At 34.3% G+C, this 23582-nt stretch overlaps 4 protein-coding genes and 1 non-coding gene across 5 annotated transcripts; 2 read left to right on the top strand and 3 right to left on the bottom strand.

The window, feature by feature from the left end:
* Positions 1-512: 512 nt before the first annotated feature.
* On the bottom strand, positions 513-6336 carry LOC7475817 (uncharacterized). Its single transcript, XM_024591496.2, has 6 exons — positions 5325-6336; positions 4743-4875; positions 4519-4622; positions 3099-3270; positions 2844-2984; positions 513-2773 (listed from the first exon to the last, which is right to left on the bottom strand). The coding sequence occupies exons 1-6, from the start codon at positions 5372-5374 to the stop codon at positions 1658-1660; spliced, it is 1716 nt and encodes a 571-aa protein (XP_024447264.2). The 5' UTR covers positions 5375-6336; the 3' UTR covers positions 513-1657.
* Positions 514-673, bottom strand: LOC112325374 (U1 spliceosomal RNA). Its single transcript, XR_002979430.2, has one exon. It is a non-coding gene; the product is annotated as a U1 spliceosomal RNA (small nuclear RNA).
* Positions 6337-6464: 128 nt separating the features above from the next.
* Positions 6465-7578, bottom strand: LOC7467447 (ATP synthase subunit delta, chloroplastic). Its single transcript, XM_002325532.4, has one exon. The coding sequence runs from the start codon at positions 7374-7376 to the stop codon at positions 6618-6620; it is 759 nt and encodes a 252-aa protein (XP_002325568.1). The 5' UTR covers positions 7377-7578; the 3' UTR covers positions 6465-6617.
* Positions 7579-8712: 1134 nt separating this feature from the next.
* On the top strand, positions 8713-14086 carry LOC7467446 (uncharacterized; the record flags this gene model as incomplete). Its single annotated transcript, XM_002325977.4, has 10 exons — positions 8713-9046; positions 9138-9212; positions 9430-9549; positions 9856-10001; positions 10086-10233; positions 10355-10438; positions 10780-10895; positions 12229-12287; positions 13313-13403; positions 13690-14086. Coding segments are annotated over 10 exons (1401 nt in total), but the record flags the coding sequence as incomplete, so codon positions are not given.
* Positions 14087-16059: 1973 nt separating this feature from the next.
* On the top strand, positions 16060-18215 carry LOC7467445 (uncharacterized). The gene is made up of 5 exons (XM_002325976.4): positions 16060-16301; positions 16394-16514; positions 16600-16703; positions 17746-17877; positions 17970-18215. Exons 1-5 carry the CDS (start codon positions 16299-16301, stop codon positions 17994-17996), a joined length of 387 nt encoding a protein of 128 aa, XP_002326012.1. The 5' UTR covers positions 16060-16298; the 3' UTR covers positions 17997-18215.
* The last annotated feature ends 5367 nt before the right edge of the window (positions 18216-23582 follow it).

Raw genomic sequence — 23582 nt, 5'->3', positions numbered from 1 at the left:
GACGATGATTTTAACCATTAGTCTGTGTTAAATAATTTTGCATTATGAGGAAGACCCAGGATAGAGTGTTCTTTATGTTTAACTTTAGAAGTACTCAGAAGAGCGGATATAAGCTTAGAAAAATTTTTAATCTCAAGTTCTAGAGTTAAATTTCCCGTCAGAAAATTGAATATCCAGGCCGTACTCGACTAAAGATTTAGACTGGTATTGGGTAGGGGCCGCGACTCGCGCAGCCCCCTCTGCCACAAATTTAACATCAAATTTTATTCAGAGAAAAAAAACTTATTAAATTTTGGTGCGGAGTCCTTGACGATGATTTTAACCATTAGTCTGTGTTAAATAATTTTGCATGATGAGGAAGACCCAGGATCGAGTGTTCTTTATGTTTAACTTTAGAAGTACTCAGAAGAGCGGATATAAGCTTAGAAAAATCTCAAGTTCTAGAGTTAAATTTCCTGTCAGAAAATTGAATATCCAGGCCGTACTCGACTACAGATTTAGACTGGTATTGGGTAGGGGCCGCGACTCGCGCAGCCCCCTCTGCCACAAATTTTGACGTAGGCTCTCCCTCTTGGGGAGACCTTAGACCAGCACCCCTCCTCAGTGCAATGGAGGTCACTGACCTAGACCATGGGCCTTCATGATCACCCATTGATCCCGTCCAGGTAAGTATGTATAACGTTGCTGAGGCCTTCTAATTTATACCCACACGCCTCATGTGACTTCTTGTGTTTCTTCGATGTGGGATTGTTAGTTAAACGCCACACAGGTCATCACTTTCTTGGAACAGCTTCTTTAAGTCAATACTGTTCTAGCACCATATTTACGCAAAACTCAACGAAGCAGAAACTTGATTGATACTTTGGGAATCAAAGCCAGTATCAAATGACAAGTTGGAAAAACATTTCCATGGAGGAAACTTTTCAAACCCTTTTTAAAGCTGGTTGTAGGTTGAATCTCTAGTTTAAAACCTACAGCCTCTACCAATAGAGAACGAACAATGGCTATGAACATGGATGGATTCAAGACTTCAAGTGCTTGGAAACAAGGAAGAGGCAGAAGTCACAGTGGTTGTGACCTGGAGATTGTTACTAGAGAATAAAACTTGCGGACCTGAATCCCTCTACTAGGAAAAACCTCTTATTGTCTTGTGTTGTTGGACTAACAACCAAGAACTGGATTGATGAAATATCTTGTAGTTTTTGCGTTACTAGCTTATCAACTATGGTTTGAACGTAGCTAAATCCTGTTGTTGTCATGAGCGGTTGCTCAATATCCATCACATTCATAAAATGAACTCGTATGGAAAAATAAACAGGCACAAGGTTTTGTTAAATCTGTTTAACAAAATTACAAAGGCTGGACAATTGAATGTCAAAATTCAAGGAAAGATGAACTTCATTACCTGCGACAGAATAAGGTTTCTTTACATGAATCCTATAATTGATCAACACAAAATACATAAACTCATCTGAGATGGCTTCTCTCAACTACAACAAGCAGTTGAAATTTCCTAATGATAAAGCCTCATTGAACATGTAACAACTAGTAACCTTGTACTCTACAAATAACAACGAAAATGGCTCACCCCAAATTGCATCGATGACTGCACGGCACTAAGTCAACTCTCCACAAACCAATGCACAGGACCCAAAAATCAAAGGTCATGGATTGAATTGGAATGATCTGTAGCTGATAGAGCACTTGATCCAAGATTTGAGTTCTGTGATGTGAACAAATTTGGGTATGAGAAGTATGGCTCATCATCCATTGAAGGCAATCTCTGTGGCTGGTGACTAACAGACCCTTGCTCAACAACATGATCACTACGAGGAGAATCATAATCCACTTCGAGTTTCTCAAAGGAAGGAATATCCAACAACTCTGATGCCTGGTGGCCCTCATGAAGTCGATGTAAGTCTTTATAACTTGGAACATTATCCCCGTCACCAAAAGATTGTTGGTGAACAAAAGGTGGCTTATCAGCAGAAGCTGATAGATCAGGAGTATCCACAAAAAAGGGGTTATCATAGCCACTCTCATGTAACCTCTCACTGTTTTTCTTGGTTAGCTCACCAATCCTTGCCTGTGCAAGAGTTGCTGCTGAGCGAGCTGCTGCTGCTGCATGTTCAGCAGTCTCAGCAGCAGCATGCGCTGCAGCTAAAACATCTTGAAGATCCACATTAGCCTCGGTTCCGGTCCTCGTTACATGGGGTGGTGAAGTGCTTGGTATTGTTGCATGCTTAGCAGTCTCCACAGTGCCCCCCACAGTAGCTGAAACATTCTGCAGATCCACATTGACCTCACTTTTGGTCGTCAGTGCAGAGGGTGGCGATGAAAATGATGGAGAGGATAGTGAAGGGGGAGTTATGGATGACAGAAACTGTTTTTCTTCCCTGGCACTTGCCGTGGTGCTTGAAATTTCATCCCTGGTAGCTGCTGACTTTTCTTCAATCACATCCTTATGTACAACAATATGAGGTTCTTGTGATAGATCTTTGTTAGTCACATAGTGATTTGATGATTCATGATCAATGTCAGGGTGTAGAGCAGCTTGTGCAGGTGGTGCTATCCCTGGTGCCGAGGCAGAGTTTGCACTTGGCAGCAGCGACACCTCAGGAACTTCAGAAAAATCTAATGGGTCAAAGCCTGTATCAGAATCAGACTGTTCATGCTTGGCAAGATCAGGAGCGACAAGTACTTCATCATGCTTCTCTTTTGGAAGAGGCAATATAGTGATATGTGTTGGACCACTGATATGTGTTGGACCATTCTGACAATGAGAACACGTGTAAGACAAGGAAAGATAACAAGAATTGAGGCAGTTGCACCATACTACTCACCAATAAATCTTCATTCTTTTTTAAAAGCTCGGTTTCAGATGCAGCTGGGTCCCAGTCTAACGCATGCTCTTCAGCAATTTCCTTCAAAAGCTTCAGCTTTGCTTCAGGTGAAGGCGCACAAACTGAAAGGAGTTGTATTAACTGCAGGATTTCAATTTGAAAAATGTCAAAAGAAAAGGAAACATAAGCATAAACATAAACAAAGGAACTTGTTGCAAGAAATAAATCAAGGCATAAGATAGAGATTCAAAAAACCTGGCGATTAACACCACAAGCTGGCCTAAGCTCTGTTGCAGCAGCTGCAAATTCCTTTCCATATTTGGAAGCAAATAGGGTTTGAACCTGCAGCAGCTCGGGTAGATCTCCACATCTTGGTGCAGCAAAACAGACACTGGATATTGCTTCTTTCAAGTCTAAAGGACATTCCCTGAAAAATAAAAATAAAATGACATTTGAAACATACAATCTATGAAAAATGAGCGGTGTTCTTAACTCCAAGTAGCTATGAAGATTCTTCAACTCACTTTGCATAGAGGTATAAATTTAGTACAAGCTGGGTTAAACAAATAAATTATCAGAGCTACACACAGATGATGACATTCATGAAATTGTATAACCATAAAGAAAAATTGACAGGATATGGAACATAAACAAATCGACTTCCCAACCACATTGGAAATCCAATACGAAGAAGATAACAGGTTAGATTTTTGTAAGACTTAACTTGGGGGTCTATAACAAGGCTCTTAATGAGGATACTATCTGCAAACTCATCAGTCTTGACTGATTTTAAGACAACCCACAACCATAATGGCTCGAGAAGGTAAGGCAGAGTTGAAGCTTCACCTGAATTATCTGCAGGTTCACTACTCAATTAACATGTCATAGCAACTCTAGGATAACAATCACCATTGAACCTCCTAATTGTTTGTCTGGCAACTTTGACCCAATTCTCAACTTTAACAGTTCATATTATACTTGAGCTTAAACAATTATTGCAAATTCAGCATTTAGACAACAGCCTAGAGTTTCTAAGGTAAAGCAGAAATATCAAAGACTGTGACTTGCACTGCTCCCTCCAAAACAAGTCTGGAAAGTGATCAGGATTTCATCCTAGACCGTGAAACGGTGAATCTCCAGAGTTAAAGCTGGACAGCCCAGGGCAGTGCAAATATATCCTACATTATGATATAGCATGTCTGTAGTAATGTGGTGAAACATGAATTGAGTAGAAAACTTGGAAAAGTGAAAACATATAAAACCATCCTATGCTATGCTACTCTGATCCTTTTCCACATATATGACTGAATATCAGTACTTTGATCAATGATTACTTCTTTCTCCTTCGATTTCCTCAACCTTCTGTTTCTCTGGTATTCAGGAAAGGGCTTTTTTTTCTTCCTTAAACCTGCTACTTTAAGGGAAAACAAGCTATATTACCAGTAAACCTTTCATTAGATATGATATACAGTTAATGAACCTATAAAAACTCATGTGCAGACGGAAATATCTATAGTTAAGCAAATAACAATATGAACAAAAACAAACTAATAAATCCAAGTTTATGCCTTGATGAAGGCATCATCATAGTTAAGACAAGTATCCAACAGGAGAGTGCATTAACAAACAGGAAACAAACATAGTGAAAGCCAGATAATGTAATGTCAGGAATAACCTTTGTGTTTCAATAATTGGAAGGCGCACAGTAATAAGCTCACAGAACAATTCAATGATCTCTTGAGCAGCCATCATATTCTCCTCTCTTATAATATTCTCCACCTGATATGTAATTATCAACAACACCACAAGACCATTCCCTTTTCAGGTATCTTAAGAGACTAAAAACAAAAAACCTGTTCATACTATTAAAAATGATTTCAATAAGAAAAGTAGCAATACCCGAATGCGAGAAGTAGCTTCTTGACCAGTCTCAAGAAGCTTAGCAATGTCGCGGCGCATTTGCTTTATCTGAATCTCTCTCCTGTTCCTCAACAACTTTATCCGGGGTATTGTCAACTTCAGTAAGGTTTTACTGTATACAAGAAGAACAAATTAAATCAACAATAGTCCTCATCAAATCTTTAAACCCCAAAAAAATAGTCAATGATAGCATTTAATCAAAACATAAGCACTCAAAAACAAGTATGAACCCTTCAAATCCTCAATGAATTCTATTTACTTTTTACATTAACCAAATATCTACAACACACGAGATAAGTACCCAGATTCTTAATTCTCAACTTTTTATAGTCTCTTATTTCTTTAATTTATGCAAAGAAGAACAAATTAAAAAAAGAAAAGATTGCACATTGAGTTAAGTCACTTGATTTTAATGAAACGTTAAGTTCTGAATTTCCTTACTGAAGTTAACATTTTCTCAGAAACCAAACAAAACCCAGAATTCCAAATCCAAATTGAACCATGATTAAAGCAAGAAAACAAAAACCCAAAAACAAAATAGAGAAGGATAGAATGAATTACCATTTGGCAGCTTTAAAGCCTTTGTCGAAGAAGGAATCCAGGATCGACATGATTGCTTATTTTCGATAATAATATCAGAGACCAGATAAAAAACTAAACACTACATATGGATATAAAGAAGATAAAATCTGAAACACAAGAGCTGCTCGGTCCACTAATGAGAGAAGACAAGTAGTTGAAGTATTATAAATAAATATGTGTAAATGAGTTTGGTCGTTTTCGTGTTTTCTTAAGATGTAAGATTTCTATGATTCTTATTATTTAATGTGAAAATATAAAGTAAAAAGTTGATAAGATATATTAAACACAAAATAGAAGGTAGAGACCAGACCTCATAAGCATTAATCCTAATTACAATTGAGCTAGCTTGCTACTCCTGCAATGTATCCACAGCATCGTGTCACAACCAAAACTTAGAAGAACTCTAATGAAGTTAATTACATATAAATACATTCTCTCTCTGAGAAGTTAATGGTGGAACTCAAATTAGAGATTTCAAGTTAATGGAGTTTTTTGTTCATCATTTGAACCAATCTATTAGGGCTCTGGTTAATGGGCTCGCAAGATTCTAATTTTTCTTCTCAGCAATGGTCGAAGTTTAGTCATGGCATGTTGGGGTCCAAGATATTAATTTGGCAGGAGCCAATGTTTCTGACATGTGCGTAAGCATTCATGTTAGGATAACATGGAAGCACTGATCTCTCTTCTCCATAAAGATTGCCATGCTCGTTCTGCAGACAAGATCTGCAAATTGAAATATTGTTGTGTGAACCTACTCACCTTCGGTGACCAGGGATGAGAGAACCCCATCCTTCTTAAGCAGAAGGTTGCAGCTACTAAGGTACCATGATCAAACTGTGTTAGAAACAGAATAATAAATCATATCATATGACTCTTAAGAATTTCACTTCAACATCTTCTTTTTCTTGCTACCAGGCCAACAAATTCATCTTGGTGGAGCCTGTTCCACCTTCCTTAATGAGGCTCCATCCAAACAAAAATTAAGTCCTTTGTTCATGCTCAGCCCTATTTAACAATTCCATGAAAAAAAATCCTCTCTTCAAAGCAGAGACAACCCTCAAATTCGGATTCTCTAATCAAAGCATCATTGCCAAAAAAAAAAGAAGCCAAGCCTCAAAATTGTTGCCAAAAGACAGGAAGACATTGAAATACATTCCATTCTAATAATAACTCTATTACAAAATCCATACTACAACAACAATTAAATCCCAAAAAAAAAAAAAGAACCCACATAATTTACCAGAAAAGAAATTAAAAAAAAAGTGTCTAACATCAAGCAGCCAGTTCAATATCACTCAAGTCAAGCTGAGCAGTAATCTCCTCCAACTGTTTCTTCACACTCATATCAATCATCTTAGACCCTGAGCTCCCATACCTTACAGTAAACCCAGCAACCAAACTTGGGTCAATCACAGTCTTAATCCTTACATTCTTAGCTCCAGTCAATTTCTGCACTTGTTTTGCTATCTGGGCCAAATGCTGTGACTCCAAAGCCACAACTGAACTCACCACAGCAAGCTGTGTGTCTGTCAGCTTATTGTAAACCTTCTCGAATTCCACCACTATATCTTTAACCAGATCAACCCTTTTGGAATCTATAAGGATGTTAATGAAGTTTGCCGTGAGGGGTTGGAGAGCAGACGACTTGGCGAACTCATCAACGACTTGCCGTTTCTTTTCTAAGTCTATTGTTGGGTTAGTAAAGAAGTCATTCGCTGCTGGGTTTGAAAACAGCCTTTCTATTTTGTCGATGTCGGACGCCGTTGCGTCTAATGTGTTGTTGGATATTGCCACGTCAGCTAGTGCTGATGCGTAACTTCCTGCTGCTGTTGCTGACATTTTGGTCCCCAGGGCCGAGCCACCCCGGCGGCGGTTTGTAGTGGTTGCGGTGGTGGAGAGGTTGAGGGATGGGAAAGTGGCGGAGAAGGAGAGGTTGAGGGGCTTTGGGGAGGTGAAGTTGGTTGGGAGTCTAGCTGATGGTGGGGTTTTGGATTGGAGTGAAGCGGTGGCGTTTTGGAGTGCTGATGCCATGTTGCCAGCAATCGTGGAGAGAGATGGGGCGGTGGAGAGTTTTTTTCTTCTGTTGATTGGTGAAGTGTTTTTGAGAGACGGGAGTGGTGGAGAGGGGGTTTTTGAGAGGAATGGACGGTGGGGATTGGTGGGGAGGAGAGAATGTAGGGTGGTGGAAGCGGGGGTTATCTTGTTTGGTAGAAAATAAGATGAGAGCCACTTATCTGTGTGTATTGAGGATAATGGAGTTGACAAGTGGAGGACGTTGATGGGCTAATAGAGATTGAGCTATCTGTGGTAGTGTGACTCTAATAATAATAATAATAATGTGTATTATTTTACTTTATTTTTATTATGGATTATGGAAAATATTTTTTTTATTAACCTAAGAATTTTATTGTTATTTTTATTATAGGGTATCAGGAACTAGTTTTCGATTTTTTAAAAAAAGTGGGTGTATTTATGTTGGTGAGCACGCACAATAAAAAAATTAAATCACTATATTTGCATATCGAGATATATATTTGTTTTTTTTTTAATTTAAGATTAGAGGTGAGTAAAAATACCAAAAAACCGATTAAACTGAGAAAACTGGGAAAAAAATAACTAAAAAAATCAAACCGTGAAAAAAAACCAATTAAACCGATTAAAATTTTAAAAAAACCGACTTGTTCGGTTCGGTTTTATAAGTTTGAAACCGAAAAAATCAAACCGAACCGAACTCAAACATAAAAAACCGGAAAAAACCGAGCCAAACCAGTTTTTGTCCAAAAAAACAAACCAAAACCAGTCGGTTTGAACCGATTTCGATTTTTTTTCAAAATAAAATTTCAGTTTGGTTACATTTTTTATATATAAAAACCGAATCAAAATTCATCACCCTACTTAAAATTGTGTGAATGAAGTTTATTATATCTCATCAAAAAAACTTTTAAGATTTGAAACTTGTATTGAATAAGTTTTTCTTGTATGATCTAAACCACACTTAAATTTAACTATTTAATTTAATTAAATATTTATTTTATACAAATCTTGAAATTAAATCTTCACATATACTCAAAATACAGCTATAGTTTTTAAAATCGAATTATAATACATATAAAAATATTAAAAAATAAAAATTAATACACTTTGGAATATATATAATCCTAGAAAAATCATGTAATTTGAAAATAAAAAAAATTATCAATAACTTAAAAGTATAGTTATTAAATTTGATTTGAAAATCAACTTAAAAAGAATTTAAATTACTGAATCGTCGTAAAAACCCGCCACTTACCTAGTTAAGTTTAAATCGAGTTTATTTGTTCAAATAATTTTATCAAATTAATATTTTATTATATTTAACTAAACATAATGTTCCACCGGGCTACAACCAGACCAGCTTTATCGACTACGCTCAAAAGAACCACGTGTAACAATCAACTGGAAAAAAAAAATACTAGCAGTACTTTCACGCGCCACTCCAATCAGCAACTGCAATAACGATAATAGGAATAAAACCCTAGCTAAAACCTCTCATTCTTCTCCAGCAGACGACGCCAAGGAATCGGCAAACACAGAAATACAAATAAAAAACACAAAAATGAATGGTCCAAATCGATCATTACACGACGAAGAAGAAGACGATCAAGGCGAAGTTTTCCTTGACGATTCCGATATCATCGACGAAGTCGCCGTTGATGAAGAAGGTATAACTAAAAACATGCATGCTCTATTAATTTATTTATTAATCAAGCTGTGATTTGATATTAAATTGATATACAATTCACTAATTCGTAGATCTTCCTGATGCGGACGAGGATGACGACGACGACGACACGGATGATTCTATGCACATATTTACCGGCCATACCGGTAAATTTTTTCTTTTTGGAATTCTCCATCTTTTGATTATGCAATTAGTTAATTAATTAATTTTATAATTAAATCAATAGTTGTGAATTAATGGCTAAAAAACGTATTTATAAAACTTTATTTTGTTTTAATTTGTTGGACTAATGAAATGGAGCATTTGCATTTGCTCAGGAAGAGAAGTAATGGAGTATTTATTATTATTATTATTTGCATATAGGTGAGCTCTATACAGTATCCTGCAGTCCAACAGATCCTTTATTAGTGGCGACCGGTGGAGGAGACGACAAAGGGTTTCTTTGGAAGATTGGTCTTGGAGATTGGGCATCTGAGCTCAAAGGTATAGTTGAGTTATGAGAGCTAAAATGATCCCAGATATCATGGGGATCTCTGTTAGTCGTCGGAATCTTTGTTGTTAGAAATTGTTCATAGTTTGCTTTGTAGCATGATTGAGCAACCTGCTATGTTTCTTCTTTTGATTAGTGATATAATCCCTCATTCATTGAAACTTTCTGCGTGTCCTGATACTTGCTATAATGCCTGTCAATGAAGCTGAGGTCTTTTTCTGCACCTATATCTGTGCTTGTATATGTGCATAATTTTGATCTTGGGTCCTTACTACTTAACCTTCTGGAAATATTTACAGGTCATAAGGACTCCGTGTCTTGTTTAGCCTTTAGTAGTGATGGACAGTTGCTTGCATCTGGAGGGTTTGATGGTCTTGTTCAAATTTGGGATGCTTCATCGGGAAACCATAAATGTGTACTTGAAGGTCCTGATGAGGGCATTGAGGTGAACTTTCTGACTGAATTTAGTGGAATTAATTTATTTTGTTTTATGTTTTAAAATCTGATTATCAACCATGTGGTTTCTCAGTGGGTCAGATGGCATCCAAAAGGGCATTTGGTGTTGGCAGGTTCTGAGGACAAAAGTGTCTGGATGTGGAATGCTGACAGAGGTGCCTATCTTAATTCATTTACAGGACATGAAGCAAGTGTTACCTGTGGTGATTTTACCCCTGATGGTATCAAACTACTCTCTGTCTTGGAACTTTTTTTTTTGAAGAACTTTCTTTTAGCTTGCTTTTGATCTATCTCTTTCTTTTTCATTTTTCTTTTTTCAAATCTATCTGCTGCTTGCTTCAGGTAAAACAATCTGTACTGGTTCTGATGATGCATCCCTGAGGATATGGAATCCAAAAAGTGGCGAAAACATACATGTTGTGAGAGGTATTCATTTAAAATTCAGTTTGTCATTATCTGAAGTTATATCCTGGTCCATTTCATCCTGTGAAAAGGCTATTTATTTGGATATTCGATAAATATACTTGGTATTGAAGCCATCAATAAAGGCCATATTTAAATTCTCCCAGGCTACATATTCAAATTCTAGCTTACCTTCAGATAATGACAAAGTGAATTTTAAATATACGTGGTATTGAAGCCATCAATAAAGGCCATATTCAATTTCTCCCAGGCTACATATTCAAATTATCTTACCTTGAAAATAGCTACCATAAAAATCAAAGGAGCTTGCTTTGTTTGGCATCTCTGACAACTCTGCTCTTCAGGTCATCCATACCACACTGATGGACTGACATGCTTGGCATTGAGCTCAGATTCAACTCTAGCTATTACTGGTTCAAAGGATAATTCTGTCCACATTGTGAACATAACTTCGGGCAGGGTTTGTTTCTTCTTGCATTCTTATAATTATGTTTGCAATTTTGGATATATTATTGAGTTGTGCCTATTTAACTGTCGCACCTTTGGCATCAGTGCCTTTGGTTTCTTTGACATGATGTGCATTGGCATGCTCCTTTTTAGGCCTTTCTGGTTATTGAGGTATCTGGACTGCCATATTCATTATAGTGAAAGTCATGATAGAAAACATGATAGTTAGTAAAGATGGATTAGTATTCAAACGTTACTTCAACAACTTCTGAAATTCCAGCAAGCTTTAGCATGCTGGGTTTTATGTTTTAGCATTTAAGGATTCTTTGCATTTTGACTCAGGGTGGGAAGAAAAATCAACTCAATACAGCAAAAAACAGAAAATTGTTGGCTAAAACTAGAAGAAAATTGAAGTTGGAACTTGGAAAATAGGTTTAGGGTCTGTACTCTGTAGAGAACATCCAAAGCATATAATGCTTGATAATAACATAAAAGATGTCTGAAAAATAAGCTAGACAGTCCTATTTATACTAGTTCCTCCTTATTGAAAGTTATATAGCTAGTATGGAATCCAACTAGCATTAGGATTCCTCAACTAAATAAGAAAAGAAAAATAACTTAAGAAAAAGATTTAATAATCCAAAAGCTCCTGCATCATATTGTCATATGAAATTCAGCAAGTTGGATTGAAGTGTAGTTTCTGAATGAATGAACAAGCAATCGTTACCCAATCTTTGACAATAGGGCTGACATTCTTGAATGTGGTCTATGTCACTGGAGAGATTAATGCCTGGAAGTTGAATGCCAGTGCAAATTCCTGGAAATTCATCTGTTTTAAGATCTTCCCTTGGGTCCTTTTATTGAGATTCTTTCGATTCTGAAACAATTAAGTTAGTTTTATGGTTAGCATGTGCTCAAGTTCTGTTCTTCTTTAAGAGTATTTGATTGGTCTGGAATTCAGCTAAGGTGTGTGGTTGAATTGAGATAGTTTTTGGTTTAAATCTTCATCCTGCTAAGGCACTATTTAATTGTGGGCTATGCTTACTCTTTCATGTGGCCTGCCTGGCATACCTTTCGCTAACTTGTAGCTCTGAAATTTTATAATGAGGGATATGTTGGTTCTCATGTTTCTATCAGCATTTGAGTGGATTTTAAATTTCTAGCCTTCTTTTATGTTACTTGTCATATTCTTGGAAATTTTCTGCTACATTTTTTTTTTCTTGGAATGTTTGGATATGCTGTTATCATTATGGGTATACTTGTCAATGCAATTGCTTTTCAAATGTTTGCTTGTACGATTTGATCAGATTGGTAGCCTGTTTAACAAACACATTTCCCTGCAACAGGTGGTTAGTTCTCTTGCTTCTCACTCTGATTCTGTTGAATGTGTTGAGCTTGCACCAAGGTAGAATTTACAATCTCTCTCTCTGTGTGTGCGCATGCATGGCTGTGAGACAACAGGTTACATGGTAGTAACTGGGAGAAATTGGACGCGCTCTAATGATTAATAAATTTTAAAAGGTTGGCAGTTAACAGAAACAATTATTTAGTGAAACTAGGAACACAAATGTGGGCATTAGCTAAGCTTTGGTGTGGTTGAGAAAAAAAGTTGATTGAATGTTGCAGGTTTTCAACAAGCCAATAACCTTTACTCTGTTGCAAAACTTATAAGACTCTCTGCTTTTATCTGGAACATTATCTTCAATTGAGATGTGTCTACTTAAAAAAAAGGTTTCTAGATTTGGAATGGATATAGCCATTGTTTAGAAATTGTGTTCTGCATATATAAGAGTATCTGACTTCATCATGTAGTCGGATTGCCATATTGGTAAACAAATGAAGATTCTATGTATTTCTTTATTTTGACATTGATATGAATTATACAGAATTGTGAGTGAAGATCTACAGACATGTGATGATGTAATTAATTTGTGCAAGATCAGATTCCATTTCATGAAATATTGGCTCCATTTTAGAGGAGCGCTTGGCAAAGAGGAGTGCAACATAAAAACATTTGTGCCAAGTAGCCTTAAACTATTCCCATACTGATAAATCTCAACCATACCATTTACTGTTGGTTTGAGGCTGCATGAAAGCAAGTAAACCCTGTCTGTTGAACTTGACTCCCCCATCAAATAGTCTCCTTTACTCTCACTCAATTTAATAAATTCATTCCCATGAATCATTTTTGTTTGCTTTGTTGTAACACATGAATGGTTCGGTTTCCCTAAATATAGTCATTTGGGATAAGTGTAAAAAGGAAAAGCTGTAAAATCTCAATAGATCAATAAGACAATGTCCTATTCCCTTCTCCAAGGAAAAGAGCGGGTGGGGTGAACAAAGAAGACAAGCAAATTTTGTGTAATCAATTTAACTTTGGATGCATGTGACCTAGTTTAACACTCTTGCTTCCTACCATGTGCATGGCAGCTCCCCTTGGGCTGCTACGGGAGGCTTGGATCAAAAACTTATCATCTGGGATCTGCAGCATTCATTGCCCCGTGCTACATGTGAACACCAGGTCCGTTGGAATTTTGTTTTTGTTTCATTTTAGTACTTTGCACATCTCAAATGATGACCAGTTTAATGCAGAAGCCCTCTGAACAATCAGAATTTCCTAATCAGAATTGCAACTAGCCCAAGAATCATAAAGCTGAAACAATAAGATGAATTAACTAAAGCCATATTTATTGAAGTTAGCACTTCATATATACAGCACTTGTATTAATTAACTATCATCCAATAATGTTTTGGCTTGTTACAAGGGCATCAAAATCCCATGTCTCACAAATTGAACTGATGGGCAGGATGGAGTTACATGCGTGGCATGGCTTGGTGCATCTAGATACGTTGCTACAGGGTGTGTGGACGGGAAAGTGAGACTATGGGATAGTCTCTCTGGTGATTGCATAAGAACATTCAGTGGCCATGCTGACGCCATTCAATCTCTATCTCTATCTGCTAATCAAGATTACCTTGTCTCGGGTTCAAGCGATGGAACAGCAAGAGTGTTTGAGATTGCAGAGTTCAAGTAAGCTAATAGTAGAGTATCAATATAAGGTGTTCAAATTTTCATGGTTGAAAAAGCAACTCAATTTTGAATGAAACACAAAATTTATCCACTAGGTCTATATGACCACTTCTGTGCTTATTTGCAATTATAATTTGATTAATATATGTAGTTGAAACAGTTAAAGAGGTGAATCAGCATTTGCTTTTTAGGGATTGAATTTATGGAAAACAGGAAAGAAACTTTACTGGAGAGAGTAACTAAAGGATTTGCTCTAGTGAAGAACCTCTGCCGGAACGCTGGTTCGCATCCAATGCTCACTTCCCTGTTTGTTTTTGCGTTTTAAAAGTGTTTTTAAAAAAAATTGAATTTTTTTTTCTTTGGTTCAAATTAATATTTTTTTGGTGTTTTTAGATCATTTTGATGCGCTGATATCAAATATAATTTTAAAAAAAAATAAAAATATATTATTTTGATACATTTTTAAATAAAAAAACACTTTAAAAAATAACCACAACCACACTTTCAACCACATTTCTGAGTTAAATTTGCCCTTCGATGGAGAAGCCATGGCAGAATACAAGGCAAATGTTTTTGAATTATGAATTGTAGTTTAGCAGGAAAAAATCATTTCTTTGGGGAATTTATGGATTTCATTCTAACACTGATCTGTATGGTCGCAATTTACTGAACATCTAGAAATGGTCTTGAACATTAAAAAAGAGTTAAGGTTTTTTAAAAAAAATAGTTTACAATATTTGGTGAATAATACATGAAACATATAATGGTAGCAAAAAATGATGATCAGTGACGAGGTGGTGGATAACGATGACTTTTAGACAATGATGACTATTAGACAATTTTAAGTTTATGGATTAAAATAAAATATTTTATTTTGACTAATTTTTGCAAATACTTAATGCTTGATTGGTGTTGTGTTTTATTAAATATGTTTTAAAAGTGAATTTATATTGAAAAAATATTAAAATTAATATTTTCTTTTAGTTTTTTCTAATGATTTTAAAGTGTTGATATTAAAAAAATAAATTATTTTTATTTATTTTTTAAATAAATAATATTTTTAAAAAATAATATGTATCATAATAATACCGTAAAAATAAAAATAAAAAAGTTAAAGTTTATACAAAAGGATGTTATTAACTCAAAAAAATTATATACCTTGTTGACTTCTATTTGTCTCAATTTGTGCATACATCAACCATAGGCAAAGATCTTACTCAAAACTCGAAAGCTTCAGATAACACCTGGAAATAGAAGGAGGCGATGCTTTCATTTAATCTTAAAAAAAGAAATAGAAAAAAAAAAGGATCAAATGGTAAGATAACCCATGGATGAGCAAAAACAATCGGACTAAATCGAGAAAACAAGAAAAAAAATAACTGAAAAACTAAATTGTGAAAAAAACCGATTAAAATTTTTAAAAAACCGACCAATTCGGTTCGGTTTCGGTTTTATAAGCCTAAAACCGGAAAAACCGAACCCAAACCGGAAAAAACTGAGCCAAACCGGTTTGAACCTGTTTTTGTCCTGAAAAACCGAACCAAAACCGGTTGATTTGAACTGGTTTTAATCCTAAAAAACCAAACCAAAACCAATCGGTTTAAACCGATTTCAGTTCAATTTTTTTTAAATTTAATTTAATTATATTTTTTTTTATAAAAATTGAACCGAATATCACCTGTCGCAGTTGAATTAACTTAAAAATCCGACGCACAAGATTCTGTTCTACAAAACTAATGGCTTAGGTTTAGCCACATCTACAAAGACATTATAATTGTAAACATAGGGAACCTCAAATCAGTCACCCAAGTATTACTTAAATCTCAATTGAGCTCCATAAACAAATAAGATTATCAATTAGGTCCCAAATGCTTTAGATGTTTCTCAATTGGATCTTTATGTTAACTTCCATAAGTTTTTCCATCAATTATCAACAAGAGCAAGATCATGGGTTCAAGTAGTTTAACCCAATTTTTTTAAGAGATCAAAATATATGTTTTTGTTTTTTTAAAAAAAATCAATGATATTTTAACTAAATCAATCGGTTTGTAAGTTAACATAAGTTTTTGATCAGAGCATGCCAAGTCAATTCCCCTTTTATTTATAATACAACTTATTCGAGTTGAGCTAAACTTTAAGTCGATTAAATCCCAGATCGATTGAATAGAATGAGCTGAGTTGATAAAATCTTTATTGTAGGACTTAATTGATAATAAGTGTATACATTAAGGACTAAACAAGTGGTTTCTCCATGTAAATACAGTACTCTGTACCTGCCTCTACTTCTCATAAATAGAGCTGCGAAAACCTCAAGCCAAAAACCCTAGCCTCCTACCTTCACCCGAGGCAGTCTCCATCCTTGATTGAAAAACCCTAAAACCAAGAATGGTACTTAGTCCCTCTCTCTCATTGTTCGCGAAAGAATTCGTTTTGATAACTAGAAAATATCTCATCTTGTTAAGTTTTGTTTGATTTTGCAGACAGTAGAAGCAGTGAATCCAAAAGCATACCCACTTGCAGATGCCCAGTTGGCCATAACAATACTTGACCTTGTTCAGCAAGCTGCTAATTACAAGCAACTCAAGAAAGGAGCCAATGAAGGTTAGCTTTGTCAAAACTAGTAGTTATTTGTATGGTTTTTTGCTAATATAAAATCCGGGGTTTTGATAAAGTCTTGATTTTTCAGCTACCAAGACACTTAACAGAGGTATCTCTGAGTTTGTTGTGATGGCTGCTGATACTGAACCACTTGAGATTCTTCTCCATCTTCCTTTGCTTGCTGAAGACAAGGTTATTTATTTATTTACTTCTACTTTTTGTTGATGGGTTTTGGTTGTTTCTTTTTTATGTTTGAGTTTTTGTTGTTTTGGATGCAATTTCTGTTGTCTGGTAAATTGGTTTGTTGTGTTTGGAATAGTATTAAAAGAATGTGACTTTAGGGTTTTATGCCATTAAGCTTATTTAATTGGTTTTCTTCTTTTTTCCCCTGGTTATTACTATGCAACTAGCTTTGTGACTAATTTAGTTTTGGACGCCTTTTCTTGGTTATGTATTACATTTTCACACATGTGCTTGTCTTTAGATATAACGACTTCAATTGTATAATCTGAATAAATGTGACTAAAGATGAATAAATTTCAATGGATTAGATTATGCTTTTGTGACCTTTTTCTAGGCCAAGCTATTTGCTTTTGAAAATTTATGAAGACTTGATTCTCCCATTCTACTGCAGACATGCAATGCTACCTCTTATTCATTCTGGAAGTGGTGAGTCTCTGTGGGATGATTGACAAATTTAGGTCATGTATATCTAGAGTTTGTCACAGCCATTGGTAACAAAGGATGGATAGATAAACCCCCTTATACCCCCCTGCAGAAAGCTAAGACCATCATGAGGAGTTGCATCTTGAGTTTTAAGTATAATTGGAAGTAAAGTGAGGAGTAGCACACAACTTAAGTTCTTTGTGAACCCAAGTTCCAAGCTACTTGTAATCCTTCTTAAATACCCCACAATTTTCCCTGAAAGAAGTACGCACACAACTTAGTTCTTTGTCATAAGATTGATGGAGAAGCTGACTTCACAGAACTTGGTCCATTGACTTGTGACAGGACAGGTTGGATTCAACTAGTTTTTCTTTTTCAATCTTGAAAGAATAATTGAGAATGTTCCCTGGACCACTCTTTTTGCAGAGGACATGAGATTGAATCCAGGAGAAGCAAATTTAATTACAGAGCAATGATGATTTATTATGTTTTGTGCTTGTGCTCCTCTTTTCTTTAATGACTTTCTGAAGGCACGGATCAATATCAATTTTTTTTATTGAATTGGCAGAATGTCCCCTATGTATTTGTCTCTTCAAAGCAAGCACTTGGCCGAGCATGCGGTGTCACAAGACCTGTCATTGCTTGTTCAGTGACAACAAATGAGGGGAGTCAATTGAAAACACAGATTCAACAACTCAAGGTATTTGCTTTCTGTCATGTTTCTGGAATTCATGTAGTGTTAAGCTTGTTAAATTCAGCTCAATATTCTTTTTTGCCCCTTTTGAAATTCAGGATGCCATTGAGAAACTTCTGATCTGATTTGTATGGATGCAATTTCGGCGTGATGGGCCTCTTGGATCATTGGTGGTTGCTCCTTTGGAGGCTTTGACTGATGAAGTTGTACCCTACCGCCAGCATGCTTTTTGTTTCTTACCTTGTTTAAGATTTTGTCTGTCTTTTTTTCACTCAACAACTGCTAAAACTTGAGATGAATTATATAAAGTTCAGTAATCAGTATGAGTGTTTTGTTTGTTTAAATATTGTCATGAAGGTTTCTTTACACTGGATGGTTTGTGCAATGTAAGCTCGAGCTCAAATTACAAATTGTGGTCGCTTGATGTGGTCTTTGTTGCATGTGAGGTTCTTCAGTTTAAACATGAAAATCTGGCATCTTATGGTGCAAAAAATGTTCTAATTGAAGGTAAATTCAGATGGAAGATTAGGGCTCCTTTTGGATAACTGCAAGCAAGAGTGTTTTTTATAAAAAAAACAATCGAACCGTCCCAGAAAATTAATAAAAGAGAGGATTTTTATAATTTTTCAAGGGGATTAAATATTATTTTGTCTCTGCTCTGTGTATGTCTCTCATGTACTCATTTTTGTCCCTTTTATTCTAAGATAGTAAAAAAAATGCTTAGAATTTTTAATGGGATCGAATATAATTTATTTATTTACATAATTTAAAGATACACCAATATAATCAAATCAAAATTCATAGACCTTTGTGTTCTGAACTTCGATCAACTCATTTTAGCTAGTACATAGAGTTTATAGATCAGAACTCCTTTGGAAGCTCTGGGCCAACAGTAAAATCTAGAGATCCCAGAAGCCCAGCCCATGAATAGTAACATGGACTCCACCTGCTAGTTTCTTCTTGTTTGTTTGGTACAACTACTTTTGGCATTCGAGAACGGTCCACTTTTTTCATGGAATAGATTGAGTTTAATGCTGACGGTGCATGATTTTTTTTAAATAATTTCTTTTATTTTTAATATTATATATTAAAATTATTAAAAAATATTTAAAAATATCAATTCAATGTTAAATATACCTTTAAGGTGTGTATGAGATTGTTTTAGCGGTTCAAAATGTTTTTCGTTTAGAAATGCATCAAAATAAAAATATTTATTTTTTAAAAATTATTTTTGACATAAACACATCAAAACGATCTGAAAATATAAAAAAAATTCATTTTAAACAAAAAAAATCAAAATTTAAAGGAACATGATTTGCACCGCGTTCCCAAACACATCCTTAAAACAAAAACAAAACACTCCCAAGCATATAAACGACCTCTTCGAGAAATTTTTTTATCTAAAAACTTGTTTTTTTATGTTTTAAAATTATTTTAAAAAAATTTATTTTATTTTATTTTTTCTTCACTTCAAATGTGTTCAAAAGTAATAAGAAGTAAGTTGAAATTCAAAGAATGATGGGATGCCAATCCAATGAGCAGGCCCCGATGTGTTCAAGGCATGAGTTCTTCAAGATGTTAATATTGCCTGCCATTGACTTTAAAGCTTTGTAAAGAGAACATTATCCTTTCTTTTTCCTTAAGAAATTTGGATTAGTTTCGCTGCAATACGACAGGCCGCCTGCTTGCCTTCATCTTTCCATGAGGAGGACGACGACGTCAACTGAAGCTGTTCCCGTTGAGCCTGCCTTGGTGAATACCCTGTGAAAAATAATAATTAATTAGTCCTTTTAATATTAAAAATAATTGAATACTCACTTAATTCATGTTCATCATCATCATCATCATCATCGATTTAATTACTAATTTTTCTGTTTAAAAACAAAAATCATATTATAATTTCCCCATTATAGCTATCTCTCTTTTCTTTATTCTAACTCCGATGAAAGAGAAAAAAACAAATTCAAAAGGGGATTTTAATGGAACGACTAAATTGTAATCAAGATTTAAAATAAATATACAATTAATTAATTAATTTTGTTAAATTATAAAAACTAAGTTATAATCTTGTTCTGTCCATTTCTCTCGAAAGAATGGAGATCCCGAGTAATAGCACGTTTAAAAAGTTAAATTATCAAGAGTTTGTTTGGTATCGTGATAATAGTTGTTTTTTAAAGTATTTTTTATTTTAAAATATATTAAAATAATATATATTTTTTATGTTTTAAAATTTATTTTTAATATCAACACATCAAATAAAACAAAATAATATAAAAATAAATAAATAAAATTTAACTTAATCTTTGTTTTGTACATTTCTTTTGAAAGAATGAAGCTCCCTCCTAGCAGGGTAGCTGAGCAGGTGGCCTTGTTAGAATTCTCAGTGCCTGGAGGCCGGCGTAAAGTGCACGTAACGTGTTCGAGAATTTCCACATCGTTTTACTCATGAATCCATTCTATCCCAAGACTTTTCGAATTGAATTATACTCTTGAATCCATTCTTTGTTTCGTTTCTTAACTTTCAAAATTTGATTAATAAAATATTCTAAAATTTGATCCTATTTTATATATATAATTTACACTAATTTTCACTATCAAAAAAAGAAAACTATTTTTTTTTTTTTGTTGAAATCGGGGATTAGAGCACAAAAATCACACTAAACAGGGGTAAGAAGACGTTATCCAGATCATCAAGATTAGCTAACCATAATTAACTGAAATTATACATCACTAGAATTTTAATTAATTACAATGTCAAAGTATTATCCATTAGACAAGTATAACGTAAAGAACATGCATGGTTGACACAGGGGAGAGCTGTGCCAGGTCGCAAGCTCATTCGGCTGCTGTCTCCTTTCTCTGGTTTCGTTTTTCTCCAGTCTCTCTTCAAATAATTCTGCAATGAAATTATGAAAGTGACAAGTGCGGCAGCAGAGAGGCATCTGCCATGGTGAAACGTCATAGCTTGTGTGAATTTCTATCCACAGAGCATGCGTATGGTATAAACACGACTTAAGTGGGCAATACTATTATTACTTAATCGCAAGTTGACTATAGAAAAACACTAACGACATGTTTGTTTGCCTTTTTTTCTTGGTGTTCTATCTCGGACTCGGAGAGAGAGTTGCCGGGATGGATAAGGGGTAAGAAATTGTGTTAATAGTTGTTTTTTAAAATATTTTTTTATTATAAATATATTAAGATAATTTTTTTTGTTTTTTTTAATTATTTTTTATATTTGTATGTTAAAATAATTTAAAAATATTAAAAAATTAAATTTACATTAAACGTTGTTTGAAATGCGGTTTCAGATAGCGCTGAAATATAAATGAAGAATGCTAATATACGAGATTTTGGAGAAATTATTGGTTCGATGTTGTATAAAGTAGAAATTAAGTTTTTTCTAAAAGAAAAAAAAATAACCAAGAAATGAAACATTTTCTTTAGAAAAGAAATGAGAATAAAAGGTGGAAAATGATGTAGCCATGGAAAGTGCATACTACTTTATTATGTTTAGACCAAAATGGAACTCTCACTTCCTTGATATTGTATGGTTGCATTGCATTCATACCCCCTTCCCCCTTACAATTTTCATTTCCATCCCTAATTTATTGCTTAATTAATTCTCAATCATGTCTCAAATTAATTAATTTCATCAATTTGACCCATTATATCAAAATCTCAAACGAGTCCTTCCATCCAAGATAATCACTTTTTTTTATATAACTCAAATGTCAAATTCTTAAAAAAAAATCATTTTATTAGATAAAAAAAAACATCAACCGACATGGATAGGACTCCAACCAATGAAAAAACAAAAATCAAAGTTAGAATGTAATATTTATGTTTGCAATTAATGACAATTAATATAATTAGAATAAACAAGAAAATAAAATATGTTAGATGCCTCTTCCTTTATGAAAACATTACCTAGCTACAAGATGGTATTATATATATAAAAAGAAATAAATATGAAAACACTAAAACAACTCAATCTTTCCCTTCAAAATGAATAGTTTTCTGTTTTTTTTTTATTTATTAATTTGACCACCCTTTTAAAGCTTTAACAGTCATGATCATGAATCTTAATAATATAATCTTATTTTTATCCTTTTATCAATCCTTGAGAGGCTTTCCTTTATATTTCTTCAAATTAATCAAAAGGAGAAACATGATGTTTCAATTTCCAATTAGATTTTATTACGTGTTTCGAGTATTTTGTGAATCTAAAAATTAACTTATGAACATTAACTGATTAATGTTAATTTTACACTAATTCAATTTAACTTTTCTAATTAATAATATTCTACATGACCTTTGACGTTGTGATACAATTTATTTAGTATTCAATGTTTTTAATTTTAGCTAAGAAAAAGTAGGGGATGTTATTTTTTAAAAATAAGGATCAACTGAATTATATTTGGATTTATTAAATTCATTGTGTCACATTAAAATAATTTTTATACAGTTTAATTTTAAATTAAACTTAAAAAAATAATTGGTTGGCATATAATTTTTTTTATTCAACATTTAATAAATTAATTAGTATCACTCTATAATTCTCAACCACATCGAAAAAAGTCGATGTGTATTAAACCACAATTTATAACGCCATTAAACACCTTTAATATTGTTTAGAGCACAACTAGTGATTAATTAAAGCTGTTAGCTGATAAGCCAACATATTAAATTAAATCAAGTGCAAAACCTCACGAAACTAGATCAATTGAAAGTGATATGTATTAACTATACCTTGCTAGTAATATAAAATTATTTTTGACACCTCATTCAATAATTTAAAATATTATATTAATATCGTTTTTTTAATATAATATAAATTTAGAAGTTTCGAGTCAGATAATTTTAACTTGAAAAAAATTATTATTAAAAAATCATTTGATAACTTAAATTATTGTGCTTTTTCCTTGCTATTATTGTGGTTTTATACGCTATTTTACAAGAGATTCAGAGAGAGGCTACCTAATTTTGAAGGCTGACGGTACCAAACAGAAATGCTGGGCTTGGTCTTGGGGAACTTGTAGGGTTCTAATTATCAACTCGAATTAGCGGTCTGTGCCAACAGAATGATAAAGACAGGGAGATTGTACTTTTTCCTTGTCTCTTCGTCATTGGCTGCTCGGAACCCACCAAGAAGTCTTCTCTACGTTGTACTAAAAGTCAGGTTAGGAAACGAGGACTGACATGCTCATGAAACGAGTACGTTCCTATTCTTACAGAGCGTTCGGAAATGTCGGTAACTAGCGTTCCTCCGATGAAAAGGAATGAAAGAAAAGATGGAGAATGAGAAAAGTCCTCGGTGATAGACAGTACAAACTATTGAGTTTTGCCACGTTATACCAGAAAACAGTAATAAAAACTTCGCTACAAGTAAATTCCACCACCAAGAAAGCATGACCAAACGTAAAACATTAATTTCTGCTCGCAGAATTATATTTGCGTGGCTTGAAGCCTTGGATCTTTGAGTTTGCAAGCAAATTATCATGGGTCCCTTCTTTATATATATATATATATATTTTTTATTTTTTTTCACCTTTATATCAAGATTTTTTTTTTATTAATATGGATGTCTGGATTAACTTGCGTATATATCAACTAATCCCACGGGTCTTGAAGTTAACGACCATGTAAGCTTCTAGTGGTCCTGGGGTTTGTGAGATTTGAACTGGTGACTTTTAGGGAGCAAACCTAAA

Source organism: Populus trichocarpa, chromosome 19 (assembly GCF_000002775.5).
Source record: "Populus trichocarpa isolate Nisqually-1 chromosome 19, P.trichocarpa_v4.1, whole genome shotgun sequence".
Lineage (NCBI taxonomy): Eukaryota > Viridiplantae > Streptophyta > Magnoliopsida > Malpighiales > Salicaceae > Populus > Populus trichocarpa.
Note: the sequence above shows the minus strand (reverse complement) of the source record. Positions and strands in the feature narration are given on the sequence as shown.

Excerpts from the sequence above, each read along its gene's own strand:
- LOC7475817 (XM_024591496.2), bottom strand. The coding sequence starts at position 5,374 with ATGTCGATCCTGGATTCCTTCTTCGACAAAGGCTTTAAAGCTGCCAAA. Across the intron at positions 3,271-4,518 it reads CCAATTATTGAAACACAAAG|GGAATGTCCTTTAGACTTGA; the intron begins GTTATTCCTGAC and ends TTTATTTTTCAG. Across the intron at positions 2,774-2,843 it reads AAAAGAATGAAGATTTATTG|AATGGTCCAACACATATCAG; the intron begins GTGAGTAGTATG and ends TCTCATTGTCAG.
- LOC7467447 (XM_002325532.4), bottom strand. The coding sequence starts at position 7,376 with ATGGCATCAGCACTCCAAAACGCCACCGCTTCACTCCAATCCAAAACC.
- LOC7467445 (XM_002325976.4), top strand. Across the intron at positions 16,515-16,599 it reads CAAGAAAGGAGCCAATGAAG|CTACCAAGACACTTAACAGA; the intron begins GTTAGCTTTGTC and ends TTGATTTTTCAG. Across the intron at positions 17,878-17,969 it reads CACAGATTCAACAACTCAAG|GATGCCATTGAGAAACTTCT; the intron begins GTATTTGCTTTC and ends TTTGAAATTCAG.